The sequence below is a fragment of the Microcebus murinus genome, chromosome 14 (genome assembly GCF_040939455.1).
Source record: "Microcebus murinus isolate Inina chromosome 14, M.murinus_Inina_mat1.0, whole genome shotgun sequence".
Classification (NCBI taxonomy): Eukaryota; Metazoa; Chordata; class Mammalia; order Primates; family Cheirogaleidae; genus Microcebus; species Microcebus murinus.
In genome coordinates this window covers 31,303,792-31,318,366 of record NC_134117.1, presented here as the reverse complement: position 1 = coordinate 31,318,366, position 14,575 = coordinate 31,303,792, and the positions used below count along the sequence as shown (strand labels likewise).

Genomic DNA, 14,575 nt, shown 5'->3' with positions numbered 1-14,575 from the left:
AGGCTAATAGATGGGAGGCAGGACATTCATAGTCCAATGACAATGTGGATGGCAGTCAAGGTGTTACAGGTGACTGGAGAGACTCTGAAGAAGTGTCTTTAGAGCCAGGGTGCCTGGTGTGGGACTAGATGAGCAGTCTGGTTTTAGACAATGGGCAATTTTCTCAGCAAGGGCCACCCTCCACCCCACCATTCAGCCATCTGCAGACCAGCCTCCCCGCCCACACGCCCCATGCCTTGGTCTTCCATGGACCAAGCCTGTGGTGCTACAAGCACAGACCCATACATCTTTAGAGCTGAAAGGGACCTCAAAGTCACCTGGTCCAGCCCCCTCATGTTACAACATAGAGGGGAGAAACAGTGTGCTCAAGGGCACACACAATTTATGGCCAAGTGGGAATTAGGACCTAGGCGTCCCAATTCCCTCTTCAGTGTGCTCCTTCCCCGGCCCTACAAGAGGTGAGGAGCCAGGACAGGAACATGCTTCCATGGCCCATCAGACTCGCACCGACTCACTGGCCTGCCCAGACCTTTCGCTCTACAGACCCACCCCTGACCTCTCCGCTGCACAGGGGCAGCCCCAGCTTTGAGCCCCTGTAGCTGGAGCTTCATTCTCAGACCCTCGGCTCCTTCACCCATTTCTCTGTTGCTGACCCTCGGCTCCCTCCGAACGCTGAGCTCTGTGCTAATCCTGTGGCCCATTTTCCTGCTCATTTTGAACTGATTCCTGCTGGTTCTAGCTCTCAGTCTGACCAGGAACTCCCTGACGACCTTACCGCCTTGGCGCTAAAGCGTTGCTGCTTACGAAGAAAGGGGACCTGCACTCACAGACAGCGGGGTGAAAGAGCTGAGCTTGGGGCTGTCCTCCAGGCCACATCCTCTGATCCCAATGCAATATTAGCAGTACAATTATGAGAGTTTTTTTTAACAAACCTCTCATCCACAGGGAATCTTAAGATTAATCTAAATTCCTGCTGAAATCAAATATGTTATTTTAAAAGATGATTACAGGCCGGGCGCTGTGGCTCACGCCTGTAATCCTAGCTCTTGGGAGGCCGAGGCGGGCGGATTGCTCAAGGTCATGAGTTCAAAACCAGCCTGAGCAAGAGCCAGACCCCGTCTCTACTATAAACAGAAAGAAATTAATTGGCCAACTGATATATATATATAAAAAAATTAGCCGGGCATAGTAGCACATGCCTGTAGTCCCAGCTACTCGGGAGGCTGAGGCAGAAGGATCACTCGAGCCCAGGAGTTTGAGGTTGCTGTGAGCTAGGCTGACGCCATGGCACTCACTCTAGCCTAGGCAACAAAGTGAGACTCTGTCTCAAAAAAAAAAAAAAAAAAAAAAAAGATGATTACAGGTCAAAACTTACTGGATGCTTTATACACCTAAAGTTATTTTTCTGAATATTTTCATTTTTAACCAGAATGAATAAAATATATGATGGAGAATGAAACTCAATAAATGTCCTAAGGAAATCAGGAGAAAATAAACAATAATGATGATGATAAAAAGATCAAATAAAAAATTAGGAAGTGGTGGGAATAATAAATAAATCCCAGATTTGATCCTTGGGAAAAGGCAATGAAATAGCAGACATTTGAAGGGTGCAACACTCACAAGAAGGGAAGACATTAATTATTAAAAAAAAGAGCTTTAAGTAAATTTGGGTAAATATTTATGAAAGAATCAAAGGCAGTGTTGTACCTCATATCTCACATAAAAGTCCCAAATGAATTTAAGAGTTATATGTAAAAAAAAAATGAAAAAGTGAGGGATATAAGTAATATTTCATTGATATCAAGGTAGGAAAAAACTTTTAGAGAATAATAGCAAAGAAAGAATACATAATAGAAGTTGATATATTTTGTTAAATAAAAATGTAAACTTCTATATGCTAAAAATCATGAATATAAAAGCAAACCATAATCAGTAGGGAAAAAGTCTTAGCATCAAATAAGATGGAAAAGAATAAGTAATATCCTTAATAAATAAAAAGTGCTTAAAGCAATAAAAATGGTCAAAATATGATTTCATAGAAAAAAGAACAAAAATGATAAAGTAAATATTGGTGAAGATATGGTCAGATAGGCATTTCCATATTCAGAGTTGGACCTGTAATTTGGCACAAGTTAGCAATAAAGAACTGAAGATCTTAAAACTGTCTATAATCAGCTAGGTGTAGTGGCTTATCCCTATGATCCCAGCACTTTGGGGGGCCAAGGCAGGAGGATTGATTGCTTGAGACCAGGAGTCTGAGACCCGCCTGGGCAACACAGCAAGTCCCATCTCTACAAAAAATTAAAAAATTAGCTGAGCGGTCACCTGTAGTCCCAGCTACTCTAGAGGCTGAGGTGGGAGTATTGTTTGAGCCCAGGGATTCAAGGTTGCAGTGTGCTATGATCTCAGCCACTCCACTGCCTGGGTGACAGAGTGAGACCCTGTCTCTTAAAAATAATAATAAATAAAACTATCTATAATCTAATAATGCTACTTTAAAAAATCTATCCTAAGGAAATAGAGATAGGAAAATATTTATATATGAATATGGTTATAATAGTGTTTATAATAGTAAAACTTGGAATCAACAATAAAATATTAAATCATAATATATCCATAATACAAAAGTAACTTACTGTTAAAACTACTTTTGAAAACTTGATTGTCATGAGAAATTATTCACAATAAAATAAGCAAATGAAAAGGGCACAAAACAATATAAAAATTATCTCAATTTTATAAACATACATGTATATATCATATATGCATTATGTATATGAGTATCAGTGTCTTTTGGTAGTATGATTACGGTGCCCTCAATTTTCTTCAAGCTTTTCTGTGTTTTCTAGATTTCTACAGTGAGCATATATTATTCATAAACAGAATACACCAAACTGCATTCAAAATTTTAAATCTTTTTACTTAGGAAAAAAAACAGATTGATCTGACCTTGATGTGACTTTGAGACTACTTACATTGATTCATTCATTCCTTATGGAACGGGATTATTATTTAATTACATTTCTTAAATCCATGTGAGCTGAGTGGTGTTATTATAGCTATTCACCAAAATGTGGATATCATGTCATTATGTGACCTAGGACCTAGCTGAGAGGCCACCTGATGTGTGAAAAGGGTAGTGGACCAGAGATCTTGGGCCTCGTGATCATGAGCAAAGCCTTCAGTAGCTCTCTGGGCCTCAGTTTCCTCCTCTGTCAAACAGATAATTAACATCTACTCTACCACTTTCATGGAGTTGTTCCAGAGACCAAATAAGATAATCCAGGCAGGAATTTATGAAATGTAGGCTACTATGAAGGCGGTGATCATTATTTAAAGAATGAGCTAGTGGCTGCCTGGAATTGACAGTTGCTATATATGGTCTTTCTAAATCTCCCTCCTGGTAAGGAAATATACACTCCCTTGGTTGAAGAAGAAAAAATATCCTCCCCACTCCTCCTGCAGCCCCTTTTCTTACTAAATTCGTAAGTGCACAGCCCTGGGGAGAGGAATACAGACAGAGCAGACACATTCCTGTGTCCACCTCCCCAAAATTCTAGGGGAAAATACCTGGATTCTTCCCTCCCTAAGAAAAGAGGCGAGACCCCAAATGTTCCCACGTGACTGGGGCAGAGGGCAAATTCTATACCACCCCTGCACAAACCCACGGGGCAGCTGCTTGGCAAACTTGTGAAGTCCAGATCTCTGCTGTGGCTCAAGGATGTTTCGATGGTACATTGGTCCCCACGAGCCCCTCCACCTCCATGACGCTGCTGTTGTGAGGATAGTTGTCACCTCCAACTCATGTTATTGCAGACCCTTGCTACCTATAGTTATGGGGACAGGGAATCCCACAGCTCCTCCATGTCCCACAGCCACTGCTCCAGTCAGACTAGCTGCAAGGAGCAGAGGTCCCTCGGTCACCACCGGGAAAGGGGTGGGTGTTTTGACTGACCCGGAAAGCTTAGCATGTGCAGCTCTGGTACCTGGGGGACTTTTAAATTTCCCAGGGGACACTTCAGGTGTAGAATTTAGCCATAATTCTGAGGGTGGGAACCAGGTGTCAGCTCCCTAGGCGACTCTGAGTGCACCCAAGATTGAGAAGCACTGGCCCAAACTCTAACACAGATCTAGGCATCTCCCCTGCGCCAGCCTCAAGCCACTTCCTTTAGCGACATCTCCTCCACATTCTGCAACCTCCCGAGCGTTCCTTGCATACATGTTTGTCTGCTGTGGATCCAACTCACCCCAAGGCCTCCTTTTCCTTTCAGCTCCTCTGCTGGCAGGTTCCATCTCCCAGTTTGCCAATTCCAAATCCCCAAGAAGGGTCTCTCCTTTGCTCAACTCACCTTTTTGAAACAATCTACTTGGGCTGTGGGATGCTGCCTGACCCACAGATTGGCTGCTCTGGGGGAGGAACTGACTGATTCTTTCTTGCCTGATAACTCGTGGAAAGGGACAAAGGTTGTGGGGTGGAAAACGTGACTGTTTTCTAACCGAGTCTGTTGTGTGACGAGATGGTGTGGGGTGGGCACAGTTTTCCTTAACAAGGACTGTGAGATACGTTAACATATCTGGTTCGATAACAAACCATAATAATGAAATCAAACATATTTAGAGGAATTCATAAAACATTAAGGGTCAGAGTTTCACCCTCTTTATAGAGCATAAAGTAAGAGTCTTTTTAAGTATACATAGGGTAAGAAAGTGGATAGCCCACTCGACTACATTTAGAAAGTATGTATAATTTTACACATCCTTTTCCATAGAAACTACAATTGAATTTAGCATTGAGAGATTATGGTATTCATTATGATCTTAGCCAGAGGAGGTTTTTTTTTAGCTTTAGTAAGAAACTTTTAAATTGAAGTATAATATACATAAATGAATGTGCACATATTATAAGTGTAAATCTCAATGAATTTTTACAAAGTGAACACCTTTCTAACCAGCTCCCAGGTCAAGAAGCCAGGCATTATCATGACCCCAAATGTACCCTTGTGCTCTCTTCCAATTCCTTCTTGCCCCCAAGAGCAACTATTATCCTGACTTCTACCACCATTGTACTTCATGTAGTGCGGTAATATAGGGTGTACTTTACTGTTTTCTGGCCTCTTCCCCTTGAATATTCATCCATCTTTTTGCATGTAGTTGTAGTTTTAGCCAGAGGTTTTAGTCCTTGAAATCTAGTTCAACCAATATTATTCAGCCAGAAACTGTGCTCAGGGCTAGAGACACAAAAACAAATAAGGGTAAGTCCCTGCTGTAAGGAACATGCAATCCAATAATCTAGCAATGCTCAAAATTTAATGTAAAGTGAATTCTTCTTTGTTCAACAAATATTTATTCAGTGTCCACTATGGAGCAGGCACTATCACAGGTGCTAGGGATAAACAATGAACAAGCAGACAAAAAATCTAGCAGAAATCTTCCCTTCTCTTTCCATGAAAAGCATGGGCATGTTCAGCCCGCTGATATCCATTTCCCACTCTGTCTTGCATCTCATTTAACATAATGGAAACTTTCTTTTGGCGACTTGAAGTGTGTCATTATGAAGTCACTGCTCCAACCATGGGATAGTTTGCAGACCAGTGAGTGTGGGAGGTGTTTCTCTGCACCTATTTCTGCCTAAATCCATTCTCTCCACCCCTGATGCTGCCTATATAGAATGAAAGGAAAACCTCAAGACTTTGGATGTTAGCTTACCTTGGAGTCAAGCTGAACAATCTTCTTTTTTTTTTTTTTTTTGAGACAGAGTCTCGCTTTGTTGCCCAGGCTAGAGTGAGTGCCATAGCATCAGCCTAGCTCACAGCAACCTCAAACTCCTGGCTCAAGCAATCCTACTGCCTCAGCCTCCCGAGTAGCTGGGACTACAGGCATGTGCCACCATGCCCGGCTAATTTTTTCCATATATATATCAGTTGGCCAATTAATTTCTTTCTGTTTATAGTAGAGACGGGGTCTCGCTCTTGCTCAGGCTGGTTTCGAACTCCTGACCTCGAGCAATCCGCCCGCCTCGGCCTCCCAGAGAGCTAGGATTACAGGCGTGAGCCACCGCGCCCGGCCTGAACAATCTTCTTGTTTTACAGAAACATGAAATGAGAAGAGACAGTTGCCAAAATTGTGATGAAAATCATACACCTTTGCATTTGTTTCAATAATGGTGGAACTCTAACACGTATCACTATTCATTAGTGTTGGATTTTCAGAGTCTAGTGAATTATTTGAGTATAAAACCATGACATTAGAGGGAGGAGGGATTGGAAAGAGAATCCAACACAACTCCACGGTTGATAGTTTAGGAAGAGATGCAAGAGATCATATTAGACCAGTTTGTTTCCCCCCCACATTTTAATGGGCATTTTCAAGCATGTGTAAAAGTAGAGAAAATAATAAAACTCACTCCCATGTACCCATCTTTCAGCTTTAAAAATTATCAATTCATGCCAATTCATCTCTAAGCCCTTGCTGTCCCCCCCCCCTTGATTAGTTGAAGCAATCCCAGATGTCAAATAAATTACTCATGAATGTTTAGGAAATGAGATCTCCTAGTTTTAATCCCCTTAGTGAATAGGTTCAGAGGTGAAGTCGCTAAGCTTGTTAGTGGCCATTATAAAAATAATGGCCATTATAAAAATAAGAAAAATAATCTAGGGATTTTTAATCCCTAAACTTTAAATGTAAAAGTCACAAGACTTACTAGCAGAATTATTATGATATTATTATAATATTATATATTATTGTATTCTTTGGCCTGAAAGCACCTCTTTTAAGCCTCTCATTCAGTTCTCCAAGGAGTTCAGTAGGGTGTGGGGCAGCAGATTGATGTTTTTTTCCATCAGTAAATTTGAAACCAAACGCCTGTGGATTTGGAAATTGCAAATAAATTTGTCCAAATGAAAGTGGTTTTTTTCAACTCTAGTAATAAAATAGGTCTAAGTCTCTTTCCGAGCTTCATTGTTTGCCATCTTCAGTCTGTCCCATTTTCAAAGAAGGTTAGTTGATGTTCATGGAGCCAGTGTCAGAGGCCTGTCTGCTATGAGATATCACAGCACAACCAGGCATAGGGCTAGATTTTTCTAGGTTTCCCAAGCTTAAACCCACAAAATATTGTTGTTTGGGCCAGCCAGAATACTTTAGAGTTTCCTCTAATAAGCAGAAAAGATTGTTAGTGTCATTGTCATGAAAATGTGCGCAGTGTTGACTTGGCTGCTCTGTCCATTATAGCTGCTATGATTGTGTCTCAAAGCTGCCCTGGGTCATGTGGCAGCTGTCACTGTGAGAAGGGCACAAAGCGCCCCTTCAATGAGCATTTGATGAGGACATGATTAGAAGTAAAAAAAAAAGCTGCAAAGATTATCTGAATGAATAACACTGTAGAAGACAGACATCAGACATTTCTGTATACAACTGCCACTGGTGTTTCTAAGAGATTAAAGCAGTAAAGATTGACAATCTGTCAGTTTAACCATTTTTATGGTGTACTTTTTCTGGGCAGGTTATTCACATCAAACTCCTTTGATGTAATCAGTGATGATGCTTTTATTGGTCTTCCACATCTAGAGTATTTGTAAGTAAAAAAAAAAAAAAAACCTTATTTGTTAATACAATGATTCAGGACAAGTGCTCTCAAGTTCCTACAACTGTCTGACAAAAATCCTATAACCTATTGCAGATTCATAGAAAACAACAACATCAAGTCCATTTCAAGACATACTTTCCGGGGACTCAAGTCATTAATTCACCTGTAAGTATGAATGTTTCTATTACTTTTTAAGCTTGCTAATGGACCATGCAGTTTGATTGCCTGTGGTTACAGCACCCGCTTTACGAGTGCTCATGAACATTCAAGAAGCCCACATGATTTCTCTCCATCCACACTTACCATCCCTCCCCGTCATCTGTCAGTGTGTGTTCAGGAAATTGATTACTATTAATATTTTTAGCCGAAACCAAACCATAATTAGACAAGCAATCTAATGCAGGGAAATTCTGTGACTGAAATAACTTTATTATTTTCTACCTCATTACTTACTTCATGGATAATTATGGGTTGATATACTTTAATCTGATATTAGCTATTTTTCTTTTTAGCTAAATGTGTTAAGTCCCGACTTCATATATATTTACACGTAACATAGCCACAGGCAATGTCTACATAGTACCCGAACAACTTGTTTATAAATGAAATATTTATTCAATGGGTGATTAGAGCTATGGCAATTGTTCTTAACAGGGGCAATTCTGCCTCCCAGGGAATATTTGGTGATATCTAGAGACATGTTTGGTTGTCACAACTAGAGGAATGTATCTGGCCTCCAGTGGGTAGAGATGGGGAATGTATCTGGCCTCCAGTGGGTAGAGATGGGGAATGTATCTGGCCTCCAGTGGGTAGAGATGGGGGGATGTATCTGGCCTCTAGTGGGTAGAGATGGGGAATGTATCTGGCCTCTAGTGGGCAGAGATGGGGAATGTATCTGGCCTCCAGTGGGTAGAGATGGGGGGAATGTATCTGGCCTCCAGTGGGTAGAGATGGGGAATGTATCTGGCCTCTAGTGGGTAGAGATGGGGGGATGTATCTGGCCTCTAGTGGGTAGAGATGGGGAATGTATCTGGCCTCTAGTGGGCAGAGATGGGGAATGTATCTGGCCTCCAGTGGGTAGAGATGGGGGGAATGTATCTGGCCTCCAGTGGGTAGAGATGGGGAATGTATCTGGCCTCTAGTGGGTAGGGATGGGGGGATGTATCTGGCCTCCAGTGGGTAGAGATGGGGAATGTATCTGGCCTCTAGTGGGTAGGGATGGGGGGATGTATCTGGCCTCTAGTGGGTAGAGATGGGGAATGTATCTGGCCTCTAGTGGGCAGAGATGGGGAATGTATCTGGCCTCCAGTGGGTAGAGATGGGGGGAATGTATCTGGCCTCCAGTGGGTAGAGATGGGGAATGTATCTGGCCTCCAGTGGGTAGAGATGGGGGGATGTATCTGGCCTCTAGTGGGTAGAGATGGGGAATGTATCTGGCCTCTAGTGGGTAGAGATGGGGAATGTATCTGGCCTCTAGTGGGCAGAGATGGGGAATGTATCTGGCCTCTAGTGGGTAGAGATGGGGAATGTATCTGGCCTCCAGTGGGTAGAGATGGGGAATGTATCTGGCCTCTAGTGGGCAGAGATGGGGAATGTATCTGGCCTCCAGTGGGTAGAGATGGGGGGAATGTATCTGGCCTCCAGTGGGTAGAGATGGGGAATGTATCTGGCCTCTAGTGGGTAGAGATGGGGAATGTATCTGGCCTCCAGTGGGTAGAGATGGGGAATGTATCTGGCCTCTAGTGGGTAGAGATTGGGGAATTTATCTGGCCTCTAGTGGGTAGAGATGGGGAATGTATCTGGCCTCTAGTGGGTAGAGATGGGGAATGTATCTGGCCTCCAGTGGGTAGAGATGGGGAATGTATCTGGCCTCTAGTGGGTAGAGATGGGGAATGTATCTGGCCTCTAGTGGGTAGAGATGGGGAATGTATCTGGCCTCCAGTGGGTAGAGATGGGGAATGTATCTGGCCTCTAGTGGGTAGAGATTGGGGAATTTATCTGGCCTCTAGTGGGTAGAGATGGGGAATGTATCTGGCCTCTAGTGGGTAGAGATGGGGAATGTATCTGGCCTCTAGTGGGTAGAGATGGGGAATGTATCTGGCCTCCAGTGGGTAGAGATGGGGAATGTATCTGGCCTCCAGTGGGTAGAGATGGGGAATGTATCTGGCCTCCAGTGGGTAGAGATGGGGAATGTATCTGGCCTCTAGTGGGTAGAGATGGGGAATGTATCTGGCCTCCAGTGGGTAGAGATGGGGAATGTATCTGGCCTCTAGTGGGTAGAGATTGGGGAATTTATCTGGCCTCTAGTGGGTAGAGATGGGGAATGTATCTGGCCTCTAGTGGGTAGAGATGGGGAATGTATCTGGCCTCCAGTGGGTAGAGATGGGGAATGTATCTGGCCTCTAGTGGGTAGAGATTGGGGAATTTATCTGGCCTCTAGTGGGTAGAGATGGGGAATGTATCTGGCCTCTAGTGGGTAGAGATGGGGATGTATCTGGCCTCCAGTGGGTAGAGATGGGGAATGTATCTGGCCTCTAGTGGGTAGAGATGGGGAATGTATCTGGCCTCTAGTGGGTAGAGATGGGGAATGTATCTGGCCTCCAGTGGGTAGAGATGGGGAATGTATCTGGCCTCTAGTGGGTAGAGATTGGGGAATTTATCTGGCCTCTAGTGGGTAGAGATGGGGAATGTATCTGGCCTCTAGTGGGTAGAGATGGGGAATGTATCTGGCCTCCAGTGGGTAGAGATGGGGAATGTATCTGGCCTCCAGTGGGTAGAGATGGGGAATGTATCTGGCCTCTAGTGGGTAGAGATGGGGAATGTATCTGGCCTCCAGTGGGTAGAGATGGGGGGATGTATCTGGCCTCTAGTGGGTAGAGGGGAGGGATGCTCCCAAAAATCCTGCAATGCACAGGGCAGCCCCTCACAGCAGAGAATTATCTAGCCCAAAATGGCATAGTGGGGAGGATGAGAAACCCTGACCATCATGAACCAACTTGTTTCTTCTAGCGTCCCCCACCCCTTACAGACACATACACATATGTACACACATGCACAAACACACACACGCACATACACACACATATACACACAGATGTATTTTTAATGAAACTAGAAGAAGATGGGAAGAAAAGGCAGTAACGTTTATTAAGCTCTCAAGTGCATACTGGGATAAAAATTTCTGAGCTCTATGTGTCATAGTCATTCTGTCACCTTTAACCTGTTCCCTCACAATCCCTCATTGCCAGCTCTGTTCTAGGCTTGGGATGCAGCCCAGAGCAAAGCAGACAAAAATGGCTACCCTCGGAGCCCACTTTCTAGCATGTCCACGAGGTCCTCATGCCACCTCCACCAGGCCCCCTTCTCTCCTGCTGTTTGGTTTGCAGCAGGGGGAGGCCGATGGCCAGATTTATTTTATAAGAATCATACTTTTCGATGCTTCTGCATACAGCGGTTATAATACAAACAGTGTTTGTAATGCTACTCCTCATGCCAGTGACAGAATATGACATAAACACGGTGGTGTGCAGAATTAATGTTATGCAATTTTATCACAGAGCCCAATACAATAAAAGAAACAAGTATACATATGGAGAAATGGAAGTTCATAAGCTCAACTTAAGACCCACTAGATTCACATTAATCCCATTCAACACACCCTCCGTCCAATGCTCAGCATCACAAAGGCTGCAGGAAGGATGTAGGACCCAGGTGTGCTCTCTAGGAGCCTGAGAAATCAGCTTCTCCACACCTAGCTCCCTCAGGTGTGTCTACTTGCCAGCCTAAAACTTGGGGTTCACTCAGACTCCCTGCACAGAACAGGAGAAAATATCTTCATATCTCACCTGGAAGGAAGGAAGAAGGAAGAAAGAAAGGAAGGCAGAAGAGAGGGAAGAAAGAGAGGAGGGAAGGAAGGAAGGAAGGAAGGAAGGAAGGAAGGAAGGAAGGAAGGAAGGAAGGAAGGAAGGAAGGAAGGAAGGAAGACAGGCAGGCAAGGAAGGAAGGAGGGACAGAAGGAAAGAAGGAAGGAGGGAAGAAGGGAAAGAGGAAAGGAAGGAGGGAGAAAAGGAGGAAGGAAGGGTAGAGGGGAAAGGAAGGGAGGGAAGGAGAAGAGGAAAAGGGGAAAGAAAAAATTTGTGTACAACACTCTAGTGAAGAGTGTTGTCCAATTTCTCTCACTAGACTGAGCTCCTCTAAGGTGGGGTTAGATCTTATTCATCTTTGTGGGCCCTACTCTTTGTAAAGTATGTGTCACATCCTAGAAATGATTTAGAACAAACCATATGGCATTGCCATTTTGGTAGATCAAAAACAGTGAAGAACACCCATTTTGTTTGGCTGGAGCCTATATGTCCATTAGATGAAATGGGAATTTGAATTTGGGTCATAATGAGGCCCTTTCTTTAGCAGTCTGTAGGCTGTAAGAGAGGGACACTGGTGCAGCATATGCTTAACATCTAGAGAGTTTCAGGCTCAAAGGAACAAGGGCAGCCTTCAAAGGGAGAGGCATTAATCCTACGGACAGTGAAAGGGAGGTCCCACCTTTCTGAGCTGGTGCTGGAGTGGGAAGAAGGTGTGAAGAGGGAACAGAGGTTAAGCTTGACTGAATGAATATGACCCTTAGGTCTCCTGCATCTAACCCTTAATAGGTGGACTCATATGGCAGTGCCACTATGAGACTGTTTTTGATCTACCAAAATGGCAATGCCATATGGTTTGTCCTAAATTGTTTCTAGGATGTGACACATACTTTACAAGGAGTAGGGCCCACAAAGATGAATAAGATCTAGCCCCACCTTAAAGGAGCTCAGTCTAGCAAGAGAAATTGGACAAACAAATATATTCTGTCTGAGTGCTTTTGTCCCCAGGTTATGTTCTCCTTTGTAATTATGCTGTTCTTCAAGGTGTAATTCCTTCCTTCTTTGCCTCCTTCCTTCTTTCTGTTTCTGTTTCCTTCCTTCCTCCATTCCTTTTATGGAGAGATAGAGTAAGGAGGATTTGAGACACAAATGTTCCTCTGCCTGCTCAGTAGGTCAAGTTCATTTTCCATTATTTACTGCTTATAAATACATCTGGCACTCGTCTGAGCCATTAGTTTCCTTTTTAAGATTTTAGGCTTCAAAGTGCACTTTTCTTTACCTCAGCCCAAATCTTCCCAATTAAAGGCGAACATTTAAGCAGTGAGAAATTCTCACCTCTCTGTCTACACTGCATGTGCTACGGGAAGAGTTTGCAAAGCTTTTTCACATTCTTGACCTCACCGCAGCCTCCTGATGACCTTATGAAAGAGGCAGGGCGGTAGCACTACTTCATTGACGAATGAGAACATGGAGGTGCACCCTGAGTTTAAGCTGCTCCCCAGAAGTTTCTCAAGGACTTTGATAAGACATCTAGTGCAGTTTCCCCCGTGTCAGAGCAGGACCAGAAAGCATTTGTTGAGCTGGCTGGACCCTTCCATGATACATGATTTGAAGAGTGAATGTGACTGGAGAAGAAATGCAGATCTTGAAGATAGGATCCCTGCCCTTACTCTCAGTCTCAAAACACAGAGCACTGGGATTGGACATATACTCTAGACCTCAAGGGGCCCAGATGAGCATGTAATAAATCCAGCTCATTCCTAACAAAGGAATGAACTGGTATTATCTTCTTATATGTGCATTTCAGTACATTTCTCTTCCAAAGTGATGTTTTCAGATGACTTAAAATTTATTATATATACCTGTCTATCAGGCAAGATCCCCCTCCCCTGCAAATTCGCCCTTAGAGAAGGGGAGAAAGTTCCTTAGAATTAAGTCCTCACAGGCCCGGCGGCATGGTGGCTCACGCCTGTAATCCTAGCACTCTGGGAGGCCAAGGCGGGCGGATTGCTCGAGGTCAGGAGTTCGAAACCAGCCTGAGCAAGAGTGAGACCCCCGTCTCTACTATAAATAGAAAGAAATTAATTGGCCAACTAATATATATAGAAAAAAATTAGCCAGGCATGGTGGCGCATGCCTGTAGTCCCAGCTACTTGGGAGGCTGAGGCAGGAGGATTGCTTGAGCCCAGGAGTTTGAGGTTGCTGTGAGCTAGGCTGATGCTATGGCACTCACTCTAGCCTGTGCAACAAAGCGAGACTCTGTCTCAAAAAAAAAAAAAAAAAAAAAAAAAAGAATTAAGTCCTCACAAATCCTGTCAAATCCTAGAATCCTCTCTCAATTACTTTATTTTGAATCACTGTCCTAATGTTACATATGTTTAACTTTATGTTTGAATAGTTTGTGTATTTCAGCAGGGTTTAAATTTTTCTGATAAGCATGTATTATTTTTATAATAGGGAAAATGATGAATAAAAAATTAGCTTATGGCCAATGATAACACAATCTCCAAATGTTATCTATTGACATCTAGAAATACACATGAGCTTTTAAGTAATGATTCCCTTGGGTGCCACGTAAGTATCATTGTGGGTAAGGCCCAGTGGAGCCAGAATTGTTTGTATGCACATATAAAAATATTTGGGGGAAATTGTCATCAACCTATATGCGTTATAGACTATCTACTGGTTGCTCAGCTCTGTGGGGGTACAAGGGCTATGTCACAGTCCCCAAACTCAGGATGCCTATGTGCCCCCGTCAGGCAGGGTGTCTTTGTTTTAGCCTCCGCGTTGACATGTATGTTAAGAGGTGGTGCAATGTGGTGACTCAGAGGGTGATCTCTGCCACCAGACTGCCCGAGTTCAAAGCCTGGCTTTGCCCCTTAATAGCCGTGGGAACTTGGGAGGTCATTCAGCTTCACTATGCCTCAGATTGCTCGTGTGTAAAATGGGGGTGGAAGGTACTGAGATATTTCAGATCATCTAGCACCTAAGGTTGTTTTGCGATTAAATGAGTTAATATATGCAAAGTGCTTAGAACAGAGCCTGGTCTGTGGTTAGGAATACACCAAACTCACTGCCTCACCTCTGTTGGCCCCGGGTCAGGACTGCAAATGCCGCAGTGCATACCCAC

General features: G+C 43.6%; 1 protein-coding gene across 1 annotated transcript in view; it reads left to right on the top strand.

Moving 5' to 3' along the window:
• Window positions 1-14,575, top strand: part of LGI1 (leucine rich glioma inactivated 1) — a 45,516-nt gene that overhangs the window by 13,342 nt on the left and 17,599 nt on the right. Inside the window, exons 3-4 of the mRNA XM_012766123.3 lie at window positions 7,502-7,573; window positions 7,679-7,750. Of these exons, the coding sequence (XP_012621577.2) occupies window positions 7,502-7,573; window positions 7,679-7,750 (144 nt within the window). The remainder of the gene's footprint in view (window positions 1-7,501; window positions 7,574-7,678; window positions 7,751-14,575) is intronic.